This window comes from Lissotriton vulgaris, chromosome 12 (genome assembly GCF_964263255.1).
Source record: "Lissotriton vulgaris chromosome 12, aLisVul1.2, whole genome shotgun sequence".
In the NCBI taxonomy this organism is placed as follows: domain Eukaryota; kingdom Metazoa; phylum Chordata; class Amphibia; order Caudata; family Salamandridae; genus Lissotriton; species Lissotriton vulgaris.
In genome coordinates, this window is record NC_141700.1 from 744,327,879 (window position 1) to 744,350,975 (window position 23,097).

The 23,097-nt window shown below is 42.8% G+C and overlaps 1 protein-coding gene across 1 annotated transcript in view; it reads left to right on the plus strand.

Moving 5' to 3' along the window:
• LOC147678539 (extracellular calcium-sensing receptor-like) overlaps positions 1-23,097 on the plus strand; it is a 62,585-nt gene that overhangs the window by 22,002 nt on the left and 17,486 nt on the right. The window contains exon 2 of the mRNA XM_086945682.1: positions 14,084-14,375. Within this exon, the coding sequence (XP_086801808.1) occupies positions 14,084-14,375 (292 nt within the window). The remainder of the gene's footprint in view (positions 1-14,083; positions 14,376-23,097) is intronic.

The following is a 23,097-nucleotide window of genomic DNA, read 5'->3' on the forward strand; positions in this document are numbered from 1 at the left end:
AAAGATAAATCAGATATACATTGTGATAACACAACATTAATACATGAACTAAGCTAAAATTGCATCTTCACCAATCCAAGATTTTACAAGACCAGAGCATAACATTCCATTCACAGAAAGTGCTCTTAGTACTGGAACTTATAAAGGGTACAAAGGTGTGTAATATGGGCTTCCAATATTTTTTTTAAACAAATGAATGTATATGTCCATATTGATACTGGTTGAACTAGGATCCCCTATTGATCCCGGTCTACGCGTTTAGAACACACACTTTCTTTTTGGGTTCTCTTCAGGACAAGGGTTTGGTGAATTCTCAAAGGGTGAAGGAAAAAGACTTTTGAGTTGAGTGATCAGCAAACTCCAATAAACGTTCACATGGTGCATGAGATATGAGTTGACCTTAGGGGGCACGACAAAAGTTTTGGATTCCGATTGATCAGTTGTCGAGACTAAGCTAGGGGAGAGCAAAAATGCTTAATTCTTTTTAAAAAACGAGATGCCACAGATCTTTGTTTTCACTTACACAAAAGCTTGTTCACTCTGGATTACATCATACTCCTGCCACATGGTTAATGGGACTGTGTTCCTTTGACCTTTATTTTGTGAATTGGGTATGCCCCACAGGAACCGGTCCTGCTTGAGGATTCTGGGTGATTAAGTGTGTTGTCACTGAACTTCTATAATGGTGCACAATTCATGAATCTTTTTTGCTGAAGCGAAGCCTCAGGATGTTGGTTGGTACATAATCATATGTTATTTTTGATTATTTGATGCAAAATGGGATGAGTGAAGTTTTTGAATAAAGGATTATAAAGGGTGATGTAAAACCTGAAATGGATCAAAGGCCAGAGCGGAGTCTGCCTTGTTTATAAATGGAAAAAATTTACATTTTCATTGTTGAAACAGGTGCAAGAGACCAAGTATGAACGCCGGGTTGCACTAATGGGTTGGCTAGAATCTATTTGTTTCAGACATCTCATTCGGACCTCTTAATACCGAATTAAATATCATAATCAAGCATGCTTCTTTTCGCATTAGCCTGGTGTCAATATCTCTACCTCTAGGGTCTGTTTGGATGACACTTAGCACAGCCCAGCTGAAATATTTCTCTGTGTGTCCCATTTAATTGAAATGTTGACCATTGGTGCTGTTTGAATTTTTGTTTTGATGTATGATTTATGCTGGATGATGTGCTGTCTTACTTGTTGATTAAACTACAACAATAACTTTATTAGGGTCAAGAGGGATTTTAAAGACCAAGCTACAATATGCCCCATACATACAATAAACTACAAAAAATATCAGAGGGTCGAAAAAGGAAGAGGTGAACGTCGAATATAAACTAACAAAGAACTAAAACCCCACTCCTAGTGTTTATTCTAAGGTCACCCCTACACCCAACCCACACAGTGGTCAGGTAAGGATGCCCATCAGTCACCACACGAAACCGCCCTTCATCATTTTGGTTTCCTTAAAGACCACCATTGAAGGTGCCACTCGTCTTTCATGGGGAGTGCCTAGATCGAGAAATGGCTCTCACCCGGTCAGACAGAACTACTGTGGTCTCGCTTCTTACTTAAGAGGATGTTACAGTGTTTAAGGGGGGGACTGATATTGCAGTGCAAGAAATAAATAAAGTGTGAAAAAATAGGAAAAAGTGTGTGTTTAAAATTGGATGAGGGGGTACTGGAAATTAATTTTATTCTGGTGCTACCCACTCTACCAATGTTAAAAAGTAGTCAGTGACAACCACAAAATTTTGGGATTGTCTAGATGTACTGTGAGGTCAACATGTTTCAGCAATTAGCGACACATTATGTCATTGCTTTCATCAGGACCATGTATACTGATAGCCACTGCAAACTAAGTGATAAAGTAACAAGAACTGTGCCCAAAACCATATTTAGTAAAACTGATACAGAGATCACCTGAATCCACTAGGATTCCGCATCATTTTCTTCACCTTTCCAAGTCAGGAGAAGTTTCCAGCTAGGAAGATGTACAGACCTCACCCCACCTGGCCACGGCTCAGGGACAAAAGGGGGGAAGCACCGCTCTCTCCGTCGGTACTTCTGTAATCGGCGTCCAATCGGCCAATGTAGATCTTTTGGCATGGGGAAAATATAGCCTAAACCACGCTTTTTGTTTTGCAGTTTGAGAATTCCTCATGGGTCCACGTGATCCCTCCATTTGAGAAGGAACTTCCTTCCAGCATCTGTTTGCAGATACTGCATGTACCACGTTTGTAGTGGCCTTGAATTTGCTTCAAATTCCGTTCTGCAAGTAAATCGCTCTGCTTTTTTGCCTTAGTTAGACTTGCGCAAACTATTTGGAATCGCACACTTGGACACTTCCTCATTGCAAACATTGGCAATTCTAGGCTGCATTCAGAGTTTTTATTAAGTGCCCATTGTTACATATGATCCTCTTGAACTGTCTTGCATACTAGTTTTGAACTAGGTTCCTTTTGTTTTTTAACAAACAATGTCTCACGGGGGTGAACCAGGTTCTTTTCGTTGAGTTCTTTAGAAGTTGTCGTGGGTATCCTCTTTGCTTGAGTTTTTTATTGCTACACTTCTGCATGCATGAAAAAGTCTTCTTTTATCATACAATTCTACATTTCTCGGATGAAAACTTTTGTAGTGGAGGGATTTGTTTTTGTTCGTTAGCTTGTGGTATGAGGTTGTATACAGTATGTCATTGCTTGATCAAACTTGAACTTCCAGAAAAGTGAGCGATGATTTGCTTTTGGACATACTAAATTGGATATCTTGATTTCTGTTATTTAGCCAGTTGTGAAACATATCCAGTTGTTCTTCCGTGCTTCTCCAAAGGCACCAAACATCATCAATGTATCTGAACAAGGGGGCTATGTGGTCATGATTATTGAGTAAAATTTATCTCATGCATAAGAAAAGATGTGTTTAAATCGCTCAACCACCTGGTGTTTTTTGTGTATACAAGTGTCTAAGGCCCGAGGTGGTTGTAGATAAGGGCCAAACACCCCAATTCATTCAAATATGAATAAAACACAAAATATTTCAAGTTGTAAGATTGGCAATTTCCAAGGAAGGTGTAAACATCAAGTCTTGGACCTAGCACAATGAAATGCAGATAATGATTCACTTTCACTAAAAACATTTCTCCCTTACATACCCTGTCCTAGAGGTATTCAGTCCAAAGTCGGCTTAAGTGCTATGCAGTTGATTGAATTATACACAAACCAGGTAATAATTAGACCAAAATACATGCAACTCAAACTGTATTTCAAGTGGGACACCAAAATCCTAAACAAAACATCTGCAGGATTGCCACGATTCATTGAGGTTTAGAAACTAGGACCACAGACAAAGCTGAGTTGGTTTGTGCCAGGTATCTTAACTCCTTCCATGCTCATGACGAGCTGAGCTCTTCATGAGCCTCGGAGCTCCGGTGCTCATGACGAGCTCAGCTCGTCATGGCCCGTGGAACGCTCAGGTGCGGGGAGAATTCCCCCGCTGTGCTGAACGTTCCACGGAACCAATGCACCTGTGATGAGCTGAGCTCGTCATGAGCACAGGAGCACTGTAGCTAATGACGAGCTCAGCTCGTCATGAGCATGCAGGCGCTGTGCGCACCCCTCCTCCCCAGCACAGCGGGGGAATAACCCCCGCAGCGAAGGGGTTAAGTCCATTGCTTTTTTGGGGCCTGATAGTGCTTCTTTCTAAAAATATGAGTGCGTAAATTGATCTTTTGGTGTCTATCATTCTTCCTGAGGCAGATAACGTTATACAGTCTCTGGGTGCCTCTTGCAGGTTATTTTTATATCATGCCTTTCACTTCTTTTCCTTTTTCTTTTCCCAAACCCTTCTCAAGTGCTATTTCCGTAACACAGTCTCTCCTTTCTCCTCTCATGTGTTCACTTTTCATGTTTATATGGTCTGTTCGTAAACATCCTTTATGAAAAAATATTTGACGGAGGCTGAGTTCCCTGCAGCCTGGATGCAGGCTTTGATTGCGCCGTTGGCAGCTATGTCTAACTATTGCCCTAGTTCATTGCTACCCTACATGGCAAAGGTGTTGGAAAGACTAGCTAACATCCAACTAACTCAACATTTGGAGAGTAACAACTTGCTGGACCCTTCTCAAACAGGGTTTAGAGTTAAAATCAGTACCAAGTCTATCTTATTGGGGTTAGTGGATCAGGGCAAATCAGTAGCCTTGATAATTTTAGAGCTCCATCCGCAAGAAAAAACCAGCTGACAACCATCATCTGGATTTTAAAAGATTTGGCCAGGTTTATTGTGGGATAATGTATTCCCAACATCCCAGGTAGCTTCTGGAACCTTGGATTGGTAGTGTGGACTCTTTGGAAACCCAAAGGGACTTTCTGGAAGAAGATCCAGAAGTTTGGATAAGATTGGAGAATTTTTGGTAAAAAACTCCACAAGGTGACCAACCCATCAAGAAGAGTAAATCTGGTGACGCTGAACCGTGACCCGTCCTGAGATTGAGATTCGTCCCGCTGAAACTCCAGAGCTTTTCCTCATCAACAAAACATCTAGGAGTTGATTGAGGTATTGCAGTGAGTTAAGCCGCTGTTGTTGACTCGAAAACCGGAATCTCAAGGAGTCTCACTCAACGACTAAAGAAAAAGCACAAAAAAGTAATTAAGTCAGAAGATAGAGACTTACCCCGCCATACAGCTAAGTGTGTCTGACCCGTACTCCATGGCGTCAGCCTCAAACTTTGACTTTGTCCAGGTCAAGCATCACTAGATGTCCCAAAGTGGCGCTTTTGGCTTTTAGGCAATAGAAAGTGTTTATTCTTTCAAAATGTGTATGTCCGGTTCCCGACATTGGAATTTTGTCATTTTGGTGTCATTTTAATCATAAAAATATTTACTATTCTTATGAATTGGTGTTGGAATTTCATTGTGTGTTGTGTCTTCCCTTTTTAACGTATTGGTGTTTTTAAATGCTTTACACACCCGTCTCCTAAGTTGAGCCTGCCTGCTTGTATCCAGCTACCAAGGGTTGAGTAAGGGTATAGTTTATTGAGACGTTGACTGGACCTTATATTGTGATTGTGGCTGCATTACCAGCGGTAGATATCTACTTACTCCTACTAATAAACCACCTTCCAACATGTTTCTTAATTGATGATTCTCTTTTATTGCTGGAACAAGTAAGTGCAGTGTGCAGGAGCTCTTCTGGAGGACTACGCACTCTTTATAGATTATTTCAGTAGATCCCAGTGATGTGGTGAAGGAAAATTATTCAAGCCTTGATCATGAGTAGGTTAGACTACAGGAACACGTTATATGTGGGTATGGCAGCCTATTTAGTAATGAGTCTTCCGCCTATTCAGAATACAGTGGCAAGACTGATTTGTAACAGGCCTAGCAGGGGAGTACCGATTTGGCCTTTCGCAATTATCTCCACAGGCTTCCAGTTCATAAGAGAGTAATTTTAAGCTAGTTTGCCATGCTCACTGAGAACTTTAGGATAAGGGTCCAGTAATCCTATGGGAAAGAGTTTATATTTATAAGCCAACATGGGATCTCTGCATCTGCTAATTAGGCTCTGATACTCTGTAGATGAAACAAGAAATCCAGAAAAGGTGGTAGCTCTCTTACACATTGCTGCTGCCATCTGGAATTACCTTTCCTGCAATCTATGCCGGACTCTGGATTTTTTAGTCTTTCAGAGAATGTGGAAAAGTTGATTTCTCAGCTCTAACGACTTGGTTGGAACTGGGCAAGTATGAGGTCCAGCACCTCGATATCCCTTTGGGGATGAGGGTGCACTTCATAAATACCATAATAATAATATTAATAATAATAATAATAATAATAATAGTAAAATGTCTCTCTTTCTTGATCTCTCGCTGTCAATTATATTACTCTTCTCTGTGTTGGTGTGCATTCTATCACCATGTATGTCTCTTTCACACTCCTCTCTCTCTTTTATTTCTTAATTTCATTATCTCTTTGTTTTGTTTGTCTCTAATATTCCTTCCCTCTTCTTCAATGTCTCCTTACATTCTCCTCTTCCACTGGCTTATATCTCTGTCTATTTCCATTATTTTCTCATGGTGACCATATCTCTCTTCCCATTTTGTTTCTTTCTCCTATTCTGTCTCCCATTCTGTTTCAATGTTCCTCTGTCCTTTTGTTCCCTTTTATTTACCTTCCACTCCACTCTCTGTGATTTCATACATACCAGCATCCTTTTATTCCTATAATACTAATGTATTTCGATTTCGCTTCTTGCTCATATAGAATATGCCTCCTCTCCTCAGCCACAAGCTAAAATCTCCTTTCTCCGCCCCACTATACCTGACCTCCCACACCAGAAGATATATGACCTCTCCATGGTGTTTTGCAAATGATACTATTGTTGATCTACAACATCATTTTTTTCTGATTCATAGGTTTCTGTTGGGGCATTTCTAATACCAGACAAAACGCAAACACAAATATTCAGCCTCTTGCACAGAGAGTTCTATTACGACACTTATCATGCATTCAGCTTTCCATTCTGACTCTCAATGAACCTTCTATCCAAAACCACTTGAACTGCTACATACACACAACTCCCCAAACACACAAGATCAACTTCCAACAGATATGAACTCAAATACAGATAGTCTGACCCTTGCACACTAACTAACTGACCATGCTTTTCACCTTATACTCTATCACTCATGGACTCAAAGCCAATGGTTTCTGACAGTAGAAATGGAAGATGGACTTCAAGACAAAATTAAGTGCATTTCTCTTTTGAGAAGATATCGAACCTAGGCACCCACACCTCAGGTCTGTTTAGCTGAAGTTATGTGATGCATTGCAGCAGCTACAGGTTGCTGAGAGATTTGTCAAAACCCACACTATGATGCGTTTTCTTAAGTACCTCTTACACCACGGCCATCTGTCTTGACTGCTGGGCTTGGTTAGCTAGTTATAAGAGGTGTAGGTATTGTGCAAAGCAGGCCTTATTAACTACTACATACAAGCAACTCACCTCAGCTGCGGTTGGGACTCACAATGGCGAGGAAGGCCGGCATTGGCAGGCTTTCAGCATGCTGCAAAAGAGGCAGCAGGGTTATTGCTAGCAGGCAGCAGTGTACGGGAGGATACGGCTAACAATTCTTGGCTGGCCCTGGGATTCAGTTTAAGCCTGATGATATCAAGAGTACACTTTATGGTCTACACCTGCTCCCAGGTGCGGTGCCACAGGGTGGCAAGCTATATATTTACTGCCAGTATCACCCTGCCTGAGCCACCTAAGGGCTGAAAACCAATAGGAGGCCATCTGAGGTGAGGACTGGAGGTCATTTTGAGTGTTCCTGTAGGACTACTGTTCATGGTTCACATGGTGTGACCTGCTCCCAGGCTGTGCTACAAAGTACAGGCAACCGGGCATGCCAATGCAATTATCCAATGAGCCAGCCAACCGCGACCCATGAGAGGGCTCAGAAAAGACCAGATGCCCTATAACTAGAGCCTGTGGGGTCCACCAGCATAACCCTGCACAATTTAAGTACTAGATTTTCATCATTGCTCTAGTTTCTTTCCAAACTTGTATTTATCATAGATTTTTTGTATTTACTGCAACTTAGATGTTTACATTATGTGTAGTTATTATAATGGATTTAATTTGTTTGCTTATTAGTTTCAATATAAAATTGTAAGACCGGTCTGCCTTAGGGTGGTCTTTCCCAAACCATTTTTGCCTTTTTCTCTCAATTTTTCCTGAATTTGTTTTTGTCGGACTGAGGACTCCAGTGCTAAAGTGTTTGTGCTCTCTCCATAAAACATAGTCAAACTGACTTATACCCACTAGACATATTTAATTTACCTATATGTCCTTTGTAGAGTGGTATACCATAAACCCAGGGCCTGTAAATTAAATGCTACTGGTGGGCCTGCAGCACTTATTGTGCCCCACTCAAGAAGCACCTTAAAGCATTGCCTAGGCATGCCACTGCAGCCTAAATGCAGTTTAAATCTGTCATGTCGAATTAGCATTTATACCCCCTTGCCAATCCCTAAACTCTTTTATTACATATAAGTCACATCTATGGCAGGCCCTAGGCAGCCCATAGGACACAGTACAGTGTAGTTAAAAGAATGGACGTGCACTTTTAAGTTTTACATGTTCTGGTAGTGAAAAACTCCTACATCAATTTTTCATTACTGTGAGGATTACCCCTCCCATAAGATAAAATTGGGGATACCTTTTTACATTTAATAATCAGTAAATTCCAATTGGGAGCTCGTAGCTGTGTTTTTAATTTGAAAGTCTCATTTTCAATCACAATTTTAAAACACCACTTTTAGAAAGTTGGCATTTTTCTCCCCTTACCCCTTTTGTGTCTATAGCCTGCCCTTGGTCACATGACTGGCTGTAACTGACAGCCTTTGTGAATTCCTCTCCATCAGTCACACAATGGAGATATTTGGCGTTCCTGAAAGGGCCATCTACTGGCAAGATGGAGGGGGGAAGTTGAGCACAAGCCCGCTTACAACTAAATAGCTTGTGTTCTGGCTTCACACAAATGGCCTAATGACCCTGCATTTTCACTACAGTCAACTTGGAGCCAGGGCAAGGGAGGCAGGAAATTCCATCTAGTTCAAAAACACTGTCTAGAAATTTCTCCCACCTACCAGGGCCAGGGCGCCAGGGTATAATAGAAGACCTCAGACACCAACTCTTCAGTACCTTTCTAGACCTGTGAATACTCTAACAGGAAGAAGGGCTGCTGTGCTGCCGAAAGGACTGCCACTCTGCTGGACTGCTGACCTGCTACTGAAAGGCTGTATTTTTGCCTTTGTACCCTGTTGCCATCTTGCGCGGGGCAGGAGAAATGGACTTGCATCTTCATCTTGAACCCAGGTCTACCAGAGTGACTCCAAGGGATAGTCTTCTGGTCTCCTAATCTGAGCCTCAGGCACAAAAATGCTCCCTAACATCCTTCACCAGCACCTTGTCCCACCTGAAGTGGGTTACTGATCCCCAAGTGGGGCCTCTCAGGCCCTAGAACCTTGATGTGGTGGGGCCCGTTTGCACTGAGACCTTGCCACTTGCACCACAATTCAACACAAAACTCTGTCAGCCCAACTCGTCACACTGCAGCATGAACCACTCCTAAAGACCACCAATGAAGTGCTCTAGCAACGCAGTCTGCATTCCTGGCCTGCTGCTTGTGCTACATCGCCAGCCTCCCACAATGCTCTCCCTATTCCTCTTGGCACCCTCCAACAAGAGTGGGACTTTTGGAATGGACTTTGAGAAGGTAAATTTCAGAGGGTGTAACCTAGTGACTGTGTCCGACCTGCACTCCATCGTGGTCAGCCTGAAAGTTTGACTCTGACCCAGCCCAGAGCGATCAGATGACCTGAGTTGGTAATGTTTGCTTTTTGCTGCTATTTTCACAAAAAAACATTTAAATTCATACTAATTGGATTTTCATCATTTGTTATGCCAAATATTGTGTTACATTATATTCTATTTTCCTAAAGTGGGTGGGATTTTGCTTGTGTTTTCTTTTCACTCTATTACTGTTTGTGTGAGCGCAAATACTTTACACATTGAGTCTAAGTGAAGACTAACTGCTTTTTGTGGCAAACTAATCATGGTTAAGCACAGGTTAATGTAATTACTTTTTGGAGTTCACCCTGCAAGGGATTGTGGCTGTTGCTTGACCAGGGCTAATACTACAGTTAACCAGCAACCCAATTTCTTACAATAATTTGAATTGCTTAAAACTGTTTTGGGGTTAAGTAACAAATAAATGCATCTTGGCGTGTTTTACTTCATCGGGATTATGCAAATCTCTTATTTCAAAATCTTTATGTCCAGATCACACAAATTATGTTGTCTAAATTCAACTTTCGAAAACAATCTATGCCAGGAAAACTATTGGCAGTGTTGTAGAGAGAATGAGTGGGTAAGTCTGAGCTCAAGCCTGACAGTAAAGTCAAACTGAGGTCTCAGGGCTGAGCATTACCTCTGAGAGGGATAATTAACTTTGCAACTAATTATGGCATTACCCTTCCCTATAATGATGCCACTCCTTCCTAAAGGAATATGAATTATTTAAAGCGGCAATAGTACTAATAGTGCTGAGATAAACACAAGCTGTCTATAACAGGAGCAACATATAAGACAACACAACTTTACAGGGCTGAAGCATGAGAGCTTCTATAGCACCTGGCCAGCTATGATGCACAACACTGCTCTTATCCACCAACACCATTATGTCACAGATTGTGTATTAGCACCACAGCACAAATTCTGTACTACCGCCACACCACCACTCAAATACACACACCTCCACAGCACCATTAGGTGGTTTATATGCCCTTTGATAGACATTGTAAACTGTGCCTTGTGCTAAACTCTTCACCTCTTTTTAGACAGATTTCACTGCAAAAACCTATCTATCCATGGAATGGTGGCAAATGGACTCTGAGACCATATTATGCCTAATTCATGCTTAAAGGAATGATAGACAGTAAGACAATTTGTAAATAACCTCCAAATGAAGCAGTGATACCTACAGACACTTTGCAGTCTTCTGGAGGGCATGCCAGCTCCATGCTTTCAGGGACTGCCACAAGGCTCACGCCATCTCTTTCGCCTGGTGAAGACCTCCAACCTGAGGACAACTCTGGTGATGGACAGATGGACACTTCTGCCCCGGACTGTGCCTCTATGCATCATAGTGTCATGCCTGATGCCCGCTTTTGTTGGACTGCCTCCAGAAACCATGTGCCAGCTTTGCATGCCTAGTGTGACCGGAAGTACCAGCACTGGAGATGTCCTTATTGGGGGCATTTTTCCCATCCATGCTGACAGGATTTACCAAGAAATGTCTTCTGACCCCTTCATGGAAAAACCAGCCCCCATCACCTGTCAAGCGTAAGATATGATATATTCCTTTTCATGATTTAATTCAAGTATTTTATTTGGACATGATGTTTTGCTAAATTGCAAACATAAATGTGCATTTTATTGGAGAACCTGGATGCATATCCTATTGAAAAACATATGCTGAGCTTCTGATTTCATGCTCTTTTTGCAGAAGGGTTTTAAAGCAGTTAACTTCATACTGTTGTATTTTTGTTTGTTTTTTAAATTTGGGTTCAAGAAAGTACTTAGTTTACTTTTATTGGTCATGTCTGGAAACATTCTATCTTGTGCATGTGAAAGAGCAGCTCACTAAATATGTTATCATATCATATCAATGTCGGGTGGCCCGCCACTGACAGGCTGTCAGTGGCGGTCTGCCCGACATCCAGGGAATCCCTCCGACCTTCACATTTTGATGCAGCCAGTCTGACCGCAGAGGTCGGGGGGAGATCGCCGCCTTTCACAGGTACCGAGATCCCTGTTCCTGGGTCACAGCACAAGCTGCAGTAGAAAAAGGCACTTTCCAACTGAATGCACGGCGGTATGATTGTAATAGGCCGGGTGGGACCGCCAACTCATTGCTGGACGGTCACCTGTCCGATATGATGGCGGTCGGTGGTCCAACAGACCACCATCATACTGAGAGCCTTAGACGTTGATCTGGCTCCCCCCATATGGTCATGGAACTTCTCATTGAGCTGCAATATCTTCATAATCTTCAGCACAGGTACTTTCAGCCAGATTCATGAAGGTAAAATCTGCTCGCAAAGGGCCAGATTCTGCGAATCTGGCCCTTTGCGAGCGCTTTTATTGCATTTGGAATTCATCATCCCATATGCAATATTCGCAAAATCTGAAATCGCTAAATAGCGAAGAATTGCATTTAAGGAATCTCTATTTGAGATTCCTTAAAGGCAATTCATGAACCATTTATGAATTGCGAATTCGCAATTTTTGGCCGCTATTTACAGCGAAGTCTGACTTTGTGGTAAATAGCAAAAACTTAGAAAAATGCACTTTAGCACATTTTTCTAAGTTGGATGTTACACACACACATGTCCTTAGGACATGTGTGTGCGTAACACCAGTGTAAATTACCATTTCAGGGGTGCGACAGGGTGTCCTTTGGACACCCTGGCACCCTTGAAATCGCTTCCTTATTTGCGATTCGCTAATTGCTAATCGCAAATAAGGATTCACTCCCCATTCATTCCTATGGGCATTTGGACCATAGGAATGAATGGGGAGTCATTCCTTATTTGCGATTAGCAATGAGCGAATCGCAAATAAGGAAGATGTAGAAATCGCTATAAATTTTGCGATTTCTACATGCATCCCGTTTTGCGAGTCTTTAATAGCGATTCCTTAATAATCGCTATTAAGGACTCGCAAAAGAGGAGCATGATGAATCTGGGCGATAATCCCATATATCACTGTTACTCTGGGAAGAAAGGTTGCAAATTAGCAGCAGAAAATATGTGGTATTAAATGACGCATAATACTTTGAAGGAGCAATTGGGCAAAAATGTTGTTTGATCTCTAACTCCCATTATCAGCACTGTGAATAACTACTCATTCACCCTGTACTTGGACAGTTCACTTATGAGAGAGCCAGTTATGGCCATTCAGTGCAAAAACGGTTTGGCTTTAAAAAGAGAACATCTGAATGCGGTCCGATTGACAATCACTCATCCACTGTAGATCTAAACAAGCATTGGCAAAACCAAAAGGCCTGACCTTGGCAAGTGAGTAATTATATGTTATGTTTATGAATAGAGAGAGAGAGAGAGAGAAAAGTAGATATTGATAGATATATTTAGATAGACATATAGATGTATTGATATAGAGGTCTTTTTAGTTCTATTTCGATTTATAGCCATGTATTTTATGGGGAATTGTTTGAGCTAACCAGACAGCTAAACCTCTCTCTAGGCCAAATGTAAAAAACACTGCTAGGTCATAACAGTGAAACATACTGCTCTATACAAATACTAGTCATATATAGCATAAAATATTATGGTAAGTAAACAGCAAAATCTGTGTAATGGGCCTGGAAGCACTAATGGTGGTTACCTGTAGGGATACGCTTTTAAGTGCTGGCTTGCTGATCAGGCAATATTTTCATGGAACTAGCACAAAATAGAAATGTCCGTTTCACAAAACTAATTTGCCACCAGCACTGAACCAATGCAGAAGGCACTGAATGAACATTGTGCAGAGGTAAAATTCTATTTCAAAAGCATGATGATCGTCCGCAACCCATCGCAAAGGAGCAAATCCGCACACTACAACGCCCTTGAGTCACTGTTGTGAATACAACATCTTTACTTAAATTTCTGAATAAAGATGGTATTTCTTGTGTACATCTGTGTTTGGTGTTCTTTTCCACTTTCTTCACATTATGGTTGTCCAGCTCATTATCTTTCTTTGTTGAACTCCTTTATTTCAAAACACCAGAAAACATTTGGTGTGAGATTATTTGTAGAGTCTTATATGGTGAAAAGTAATGTGCCTCCTGGTAGAACAATATTTTTGATAAAGCCTTTATTAAGTGAAGAATGCGACTACCATGCAACGCATCGCTAATGTTATAAAAATGGGTCTGTGAAGTTAGTTTTACTATACAAATCTCATCAATTCCTTCACGCACGCAATTTGTTTGCCCTTCTTGCTCATCGTTTTCAGTTTTTTAAGTGATTCACGCAGTGCTTAATTTGTAAAAATATAAGTGCTGGGCCAGCAATCATCTTTACATTTGAGGGATGAAGTACTGTCCATCAAGGGTCTGCAATCAGATTGACATGGACTGGCAGAGTTACACACACGGCCTAGCACTTTAGTAGCTGCACTTCAGGATCCTTGCAAAAACCCATGAAAACAATCGGGAAACTGAGGCCGCAAAGTAAGTTCTGCGTTTGGCACAGATGCCTAACTGCCGAATGATTCAACAGCGGTCCAAGCAGCACCCCAGGAAATCTACCCGTTGCAGAAGTCCTGGAGAAATCCAAGGACTAAAGGCTGTGCATGGAGAATTTCCAGAGGGTAATTCTTATTGAGGAAGTGGTGCATAGAGCTGCACGTGCGCATCTAACATTCGCATTCCACTAATACATTTAAGTAGCATTCAAAAATGCTCCGGATCATGTGTGAACATCTAACTGACTCCCTTTTCCGTTGTCTTTCAGGTTCAGTGCTCAGAACTACCAATGGCTCCGGGCAATGACCTTCGCCATTGAGGAAATCAACCAGAACCCGGAACTCTTGCCTAATGTCAGCCTGGGCTATTGGATATATGACTCCTGTGTGATGCTCCAGCGCGCCCTCCAGGGCACCGTCTGGATGCTTACAGGACAACCGGAGCCAATTCCCAACTTCAGGTGCCGGGCAAACCCACCTCTCGCTGGCATCGTGGGGGACGCAGGGTCCTCCAACTCCATTTTAATGGCTCGGCTCCTGGGACTTTACCGAGCCCCTCAGGTGAGCATGCACACTGGGGAACATTTGGGACTGTGGGTTTTGAGGGTGAACGTTAACACATGTGCCTGTCTATAGTGCCACACGCAGCAGCGATGGGGAATTATGTGAGAACGGAGGTCTTCAAACTTTAGTCAGCTGAGCCCCCCATTTAAACCTTTTTACAGGTCGAGCCCCCCCCCCCCCCCCCACCGCCACTACCACCTGACAAAAAAGTTCTGGAAGCTGGTACTCTGCGTCATTGATGGCTATTCCCTCCTGCAGAGCCCAGGTTGTATAGGGGAAATAATATTAAATAAAGTAAGAGTGATTAGTAAACTGAAGTTTTTGTAGTGCATGTGCCTATTCTAAAGTTAAAATGCAAAGTCTCCAAGAAAAGAAATAGCACAACAAATTACATTGTTGCTTTATTTTTAACATTAAACACAAAATTTAGGATAGATTAGCAAAAACACTCCCAAAACACAGGAGTGGGAGTGCTTGTTTTTCTCCAAAGAGACACTATGTGGATGGATTCTTGCTTCTGCCATCCTTTTGAGCAGTGCCTGGAAACAGGAGTGCTCACAACATTTTTCAATATATTTTTTGTAGTTTCATTTAGGGCGAACATGACCTAACTGTATTGGAGAGCTTTACAGGAGCATCTTTTACATTACACAAGCACACATTCATTTTTTGTAAGCACAGGGAGATTAAGTGATTTGCCCAGAATCACTAGATGTTGAGCAGACATCAAGAATTGAACCTGGTTTCCCAGCTCTACAGTCATCAGCTCCGGCTTTTGTGCCACATCCTTGCCCCTAAATAAGGTATCAGAAAAAGAAGTTCCACAAAACATGCTTTCTGACACAATCGAAAAATCCATGATTATGTGGAGTCTGGCCAGGTGTTGTCAAGTCAGTAGGAGGCCCGCGGCAGTTTTCCAAGAAGGCCTAGGGGACATTTACATCATACACATGTGATATAAGTGGTTCAAGAGGATATATACATCTTTATTCTCCAGCAGCATCAAGAGTCAATTTGTTAGCATAGTTGGCTTATAAAGAAGAACGCCTTCCAAAGCTTCAGAAATAGCAGCACAAGAAAACATTTACAGTTGGTCTACGAAAGAAGCGAGGACAGATGGTAGGCACACTTCACATTATTTGTTATATTTGACTTGTGGACTCAGCTCTAGGGACTGGAACATGTTAAACAAGCACCAGCGACTTTAATCAAGGTCAAATTCATTTTTCGTAAGTCACTGGTAAATTAAGTGATTTTCCCAGGATCACACAATGTTGATCCGAACCCATGACTCAAACCTGGGTCCCCAGAACCAAAGGCAGAACCTATGGCATTAATGCCAAATCCACTCCTCCTTGAAATATCCAATGTTCCCACTAGTATAGGGATGAAGGGGAAAGGAGCGAGGCTTTAAAAAAATAATACAAAAAGCTCTTCTCTTTTACCTGCCAGAGAATGGAATTTTCAGGAAGGATGTAACCGTTGTAAATTCCTTGTGAAACGTATTCCGACGTGGGAAGCAACATGGGGCGCAACTAGACAGAACTTCGGATGGGGGGGACTAAGATTACCAGCCAGGGCTGGCCCTAACACTGATCGCACACATGAGAGGGACAGGTGAGTGAAGTGTCGCATGAGCAGTGTGAGTAGTGTGCTCGTGTGACTGCAGGGTGAGGTACAGGGTGAACTCGTGTGACTGCAGGGTGAGGTACAGGGTAAACAGCGAAAGAGTATTGTGAGTGCAGAGTGATCACTGTGAGTGCAGAGTGTGCGGTGTGCTCATGTGACCGCAGGGTAAGTAGAGGGAGAACGGTGTAAGTTCATGGTGAGTGGCATAAGTGCAGTGTGGTCACTGTGAGTACAGGGTGAGAGGGTGGGTTCAGTGCATAGTGATCAGTGTGAGTACATTGTGATCCCTGTGAGTGCAGGGTGAGTGTGAAAGTGAAGGGCGAGAATGAGGAGTGAGTTGTCTGAATGCAGGGTGCATTCCCAGACACAGTTGAAGTTACTCAGCATGTTATTGAGGCTTGGCATAGGGTTTCAGATATAAGTTAAACTATTGCTTTTATGGCAAGGTCCAGGGATCGAGGGTGGGCGAAATAAATATTGTGTTCATCCTGCAATAAAGTTCCAGTCTTGTGATTAGGGTTGCCAGCTCATTATATTCATGTCCCAGAAGGTACAAAAGTAGGCAGTCCCCTAAAGCCTATTTTCAGCACTGATTGGTGCACACTTGGAACAGCAAAAATACATAGAAAGTATTTTTAATTGTGTTCTAAGGCTGCCTGAATGATCTATGACTTATAATTAAAGGGAACAAAGATTTGAAACGTCACATTACAAAAGAATACATACTATTTTATTTATAACCCTGTTTAGTGTCAAGACAGGGCCTTTCAAGACTCTTTAAACAGCACATGGCTGGCATTTTTATTTTGGTAACCCTACTTTATATTCCGTTTCATGAAATGCATTCTCACATTAAGGCAGTAAAAAGTAAAATGTAAGGAATAGGCAGATTAGGGGCACAGGGGGTACTGGAACCAGAAAACAAACAGCCTCTTTAATCATTTTACAAAGGTATGTAAATATGCACATGAGGCAGATTTACAAGCCCCTTGTGCCACTTTTGCGTCACTGTTTCTATGTTATTAGTGACGCAAAAGTGGCGCAAGGGGCTTGTAAATAAGCCCCATGGTTTTTAACAGGCGCACAACGCCCATGGGCTCAAAAGGCTTCAGCATGCCTCCCCCCGCCCCACCCCCACCTGTCGTGTGTGTCAGCCCGGGCTGAGACAGCTTGGGCACAGACACAGACAGTTTTGGAGCTGAGCACCCGAGTACTTCACAGGTCTTTAAAAGACCATTTAAGTGTTAATGAGGCTTTGTTATTTTCCACCCTTTCTTAGAGCCCCTGCATCTCCATGAGAATTAGCCCCCTACCCCCTCCGAAATCGTCTTGCCTCTGGCCTTTAAAGACCTGTGACTCTTGACACTCTCAGCCGAGCGAGCCCCCAGCAGCTGCAGCAGCCTGGGCTGAGAGGCACGTCTCGCGCCTGGAAACAACAGTGTGGGGTGAAGTGCGCGCCCCCCCCCCCCCCCTGAAGGGATGTTTCGCCCCCCCAGGGGGGCGCGCCCCACAGTTTGAAGAGCTATGTGTGAGAACGACGGGTTACTTTGCACTTCAGAGTGACCTGAACTATGTAGCGGGGAGGAGTGGTTGACCCCCGTGGCTCTCAGGTCACCTTTATACGTCATGACGTTGTTACGTGCGATGCTCACAAGAGGGAGTGAGCACAGCCTCTCTAAGTACCAAGGTCTTGAATACTTCTCCCCTTTTAAAACTCTGCTACATCTAAGTGGCCTGAGGCGTTCCTAAGACAGATGCAATCACTTTACGCAGTTCTCATAACAATTGAGTCATAAAAGACAAGGGTTACTTCAAAGTGAAGGCGAATTAACTTTACTTTGCACCAACCGGATTGACAACTGGTTAAAAAAAAATTACTAGAAAGGTTCATTTATTATATACGTATGTGCAAATCTGTCCAAGGTAGCTAGGGGTACCTGGACGCAGTTGCCTTCGCAGTGAAACACAGTGGACGCCACAGTCTTGACCTGTGGAGCATGAGCTCGTGCATGAGCATGAGCTCGTGCACAGGACCTTGAACAGGCACGGTTAAGAGAAAGGGCTTTTCGTGGCTCAATCCTTGGGCTTTGGACAATCCTACAAGTGACGTCAGAGCAGGAGGTAATAGTAGTCAGCGCTGATTGTACATTTTTATAGTCCACTCACTTAATCTCATAAAGCTCCCCTGAGGCCTAATAGGCTGCTTCAAGGTTTTAGTTTTAAGGGATTTGGCCTACGATTCTGCATAGAGATTAACTGTTTCCTTGTGGCTCCTGCAGAATTAATTTGAAATTTCAGTACCATCAAAAGTATACACGTTTTAGTCTGAGCCCCTCCTGCCAAGCCTGAAGACAAGACTTGGGTTCTTCAAACCTCAGTACATAGATCAAATAAACCTAATGTGTGCTAACCTGCCACATATGTCAATGCACCATACCTTATGTCTATGCACAAGTCTGTGTGGTATTCACCACACAGGTGATAAAACCTTTATCTTCACAGTGTGTCTTGCTCCATCGTGGGTTTCTCCATCTGCTAACCACACCCACTTATGAACTGAAGCGACAAGGTGGCTGTAGATTTGCAGAGTTGGCACCTGGCTTTTGGAATTCTCTTCCACTTAACATCAGAGCATGTACGGACCTCATGAAATTCAGAAAGCTTCTTAAGACTGGGTTATTCACCCACGCCTACGTTTAAATCAAGTGCATGACAGATTAACAAAGCTCCAGCCTATCCTGGGCCAAGCGCCAAGAAACCAAACGGTGAACGCGCGCTCTACAAGTAATTTTTAATATATAATAATATATTAATATCTAGTAATGAGATATTAACCCATGGAGCATACAAATACAGCTTCCACCAGCCTTTTATTTGCCATACTTCCTAGCCCAGCCTCAGTCTTAAATACTGTTGCTACTTTATTCTTGCAGCAAGTGTAGCACTGTTGCACCACAACCGAATACTAGAAAGGCTTGAGGGGGGTTGACCGGTGTGGCGTAGCGGCCAGGGCGGATCACTCCGGAACAAGGGGGTTCATGGTTCAATTGCCAGCATAAGGTTAGCTTAACACCATGTGACTCTGGGCAATAGCTGGCTTAATCTTCTGAACAGCCCCCAGTGCCTTGACACCCTTAGGGGTAATTTTTTGCGCTTTACAAATACCAGTTTTATTATTACAATACTGATTTATTAGTATGCCTGTGTCACGTGATTAAAAGCCATGAGAATCATCTACTCCACTCTTCATACTTATCAGACAACATGTGTCTATGCTCACTCAGTGCACAAAACACCTCACGCACATTCATCGAGTCAAGGGTATGCAATGGTTCCTGTAACTTCACACAGACAAACTTTATAAATCAATGCTCATAAATGATTTATTATTTAGCCATCTATAGACAGTCCAAAGGGAGTCCTATAAAATAAATAATAATTTGGGATCCTCTCTCTCGTGTGTGCATGCAGCCATGAGTGATATATGTGAATAATGTTAGATCCTTTTGTGTGTAGTTATAGTTTAAATACCTGTAGAAACATAATTATCTTACAGAGAGTGGGGAAAGTCTGTTGATACATTGGTGGTCTCCCTAAAATTACCTCTCAACCTTGTCATACTCACCGACATGTATTCTATGTGCAAAGGTTCTGACTTTGTGGAAGACACGTATGTAGTGGGCACATTGCTATGCTTTGTAGTGTTTGACTCAAGCATCTGGAATGGCATCCCCAGTGTAAATTTTGATGAGTCTTACTTGGGTCATTGTAAATTGTTCGCATGGGATGCAATAATTGAAAGGTTTTTTGGAACTAGTCACTAATGTTTCTTGTTGGATGCGGCCATCTACGCATGGTCACCCCCAAACTTCTTGTCTTCACCCCTCTTGTTTTCTAAACATGTTTTTGTTGGTTTTTAGGACTCTGTGCAATGTATCACTGATCCTCTAAAATTGCCGTACACCCCATTGGCACATTTAATGTGCCTTTAAGTTCCTAGTAAAGTGGTACTACATGTACCCAAGGCCTGTAAATTAAATGGCACTAGTGGGCCTAAGCACCTGTTGTGTAACCCACTTGATTAGGCTTTTAAAATATGTCTCAGGCCTGAAATGCAGCTTGTGTGCAGTTGTACACTGCATATTCAACATGGCAAAATAAACCTTTGGCTGGCCTAAATCTTTCTATTTAATGCGTATAAGCTAGCATCGAGCAGGCCATAAACAGCCCATAGTGCAGAGAGCCTTGATTTTAAAAGTTGGACATGTACTTTTAAGTCTTACGTGTCCTGATAGTGAATAACTCCGAAATGAGTTTTTCACTACAATGAGGCCTACTTCTACTATAGGATAACATTAGGTCAGTTGGCTGACCTGTTTCGAGACACAGGGACACAACAAGCTCCAGAGGCCTCCCTGCAACTGCCCACCTTACCTGCTGCAACTGGACCTACCTGGACATGCACTAGACCTCCATGAGCCCTTCTAGCATCTGCAGGAGTGAGTTCCTGAACCACAAGAGTTTCCTCCCCAAGTTCTGGACCATTGGCTGACATCAGTTGAGCTCTTCCTCCGAAATACTGATGCTTTGAACTCCGTGAGTCCGACTTTGAGAAGGTATCTTATTCAGTGGGACTAACCTGGTCCCTGTGTCCTGTCTGCACTCCATTGCAGTTGGCCTGAATTTGTGAATTTGTCCCAGTTTAGTGGGGCCAGATACACATGGACAGCGCTTTCTGTCTTTTTGGTGCAATTTTGTAATTAAACTTTTAAAATTGTATATCTTTGGTTTTACTGATTGGATTTTTGTCATTTGGATCTCTTTGTATTTATTAAATGCTACTCTATTTTTCAAAATTGGTGTGGGATATCTATTGTGTTGTCACTTTATTTATTGTTCATGTGCTGCATAAATACCTAGCACAGTGCCATTAATTTAACCCTGGCTGCTTTTGTACCAAGCTACCATAGCGTTTAGGATAGGTTAAATTAGTGGTTCTCGCTGACAGGATTGTGGTTGTTGTTTGAGAGGGGTTTCACACCCCTCAATCAAAAATCTAGCGGCATATTATCAAGAAACGCCGTTAAAATTATCGTCGCTTGAGCGGCAGGAAATTGCTGCTAAAGTAACGATAATGGGCTTGATAATATGCCCTTGTGAATTCTCATAGAAGCCCATGTTCTGGGGTGAACATGGACTTCTATGGGAATTCCCAAGGGTATATTATCAAGCCCATTATCACCTCTTTAGCGGCAGTTTCCCGCTTGATAATATGCCCCCTAGTTTCTCCTGTTGTTGTGGTACTACGAATCTAGTTCTGGTATTGAGGGGATACTTATATTGTTAATCATTACTGACACTGTCTCTAGTCCTCAACTTTTCCCCTATAAATCACTGATTTCAGGTGTTATGGCCAAATTAGACCAGTGGAAGAAAACAAGACTAGAATACCCAAAATGCTTTGGGTTGTCACCAAAAAAATCCAGGACTGGAAACTATCTTTCATTATCTGAAAGGCGGTGGTCATCCTATGTAACATGTAAATATGTATGTGAAAGGGGTACACCCTTGTGTATTCAAATAAATGAGAGGACAGCAGTTATTCTAAAATGGTGTGTTTCACATTGCACCCATAATCCCAGAAGTCTTTAGGTGTGGCCTTCCCTGTTAGAGGCTCCTTATTGCAGACACAGTTAACCATTCTCAGGGTCTGAATTCAACCAAATTCAACATCATTAGAAATTGTTATGTACAACGGAAGTCTCATGTTATGACACATTTGCTTTCTGTTCTGGGAAAATAACATCACTTTGTGTGGCCCGTACCCTATTTCTAAAGGTGTAAAATGAGTAACTAACTGGCTTGCACTTAGCTGTCCTCATAGAAGAATCATGTAGAGGACAAAACAGGAGCATCGCTTTTAGCATAAGGTAGTTAGAATAACTGAGGATGAAGAGGGTCAATAAGTGTAGATGATTTTAAGAATGTGTTGCATATTAGAAGGGAGGTCTGTGTGCAGTGCCTGCCTGAAGGGCCCGCTGCCATTCTAGGATGTAGGCAGTCGACATAGGCTCGCATGCTCTGAAACTTTTCATGCACTGTCAGCAACTTGGCACTGGAATAATCTTAAAGCAATTTCCATTAAGGAAAAACAATTTCATCCCCTTACACCTATACATGCTGATACCCCCCTGGGCTATACGAACCCTTTGATGCGGCTCTGCATACCTGAAGCTCACCGCAGGGGGGATTCCCCATTCGCTCCCTGCAGCACCATGCTGCCGAACAGGACATGAAGGACCTACAACCTCAATATCGCCAGCCTACACTGAAGGTGCCCACTAAGATATATATAGACATTCCTGCACTTCGTCACTGCTGCCACCACACACAGCACGCAGGGCGCAGAGGAGCCCACACGTATGTCGCCAAAGAAGACACCACCTCCACCCATGGTCACCAGCTTCTTCCACCCCTCAAACGACAGGCACTTGACCAAGGGGAGTATACGAGCGTCATGGCCCTCACCAAAGATGACTTATTATCCTCATTGCGTGATTTTAAGGCTGAACAACGCACTGAGCTAAATCAAGACATGAAAACCTCCATCGATCAGCTCCGGACAGATCTGACCAAGCGCATGCCCTTGATCCAACAAGATGTCAATTTGGTAGACACGAGAGAGATGGACCTGGAAACACAAGCTTCTGGAATGGCCTGTGCTAGGTTTTTACCTTAGAGATGGGGCAAACTCATGGCCACAGAGAGAACGCAGTCTATTCCCACAACTGCTGTTGTTTATTCCCATTTAGTACTCTTTTCTTTGCCTACTTCCTTTGCTCCTATCCCCTCTCCCCTGAATCCCTCCCCTTGCCTGCTTCACCCCCTAGCCCCCTGTCCTTCGTTCCCTTTGACTAAGCACTCGTTCTCCCCTTGTTGGGGAAGGATCCAATATTTATACTCTGGAGTCTCAGCGAACCTGCTGAGAGAGTCCACAGCGCTAAGGGAGTCACTCACAGTTGAGGTATGGTATGGCACCCCTTGCTAAAGCACTCCCTCTCCCCTTTTTGGGGAAGGATCCAGTATGTAG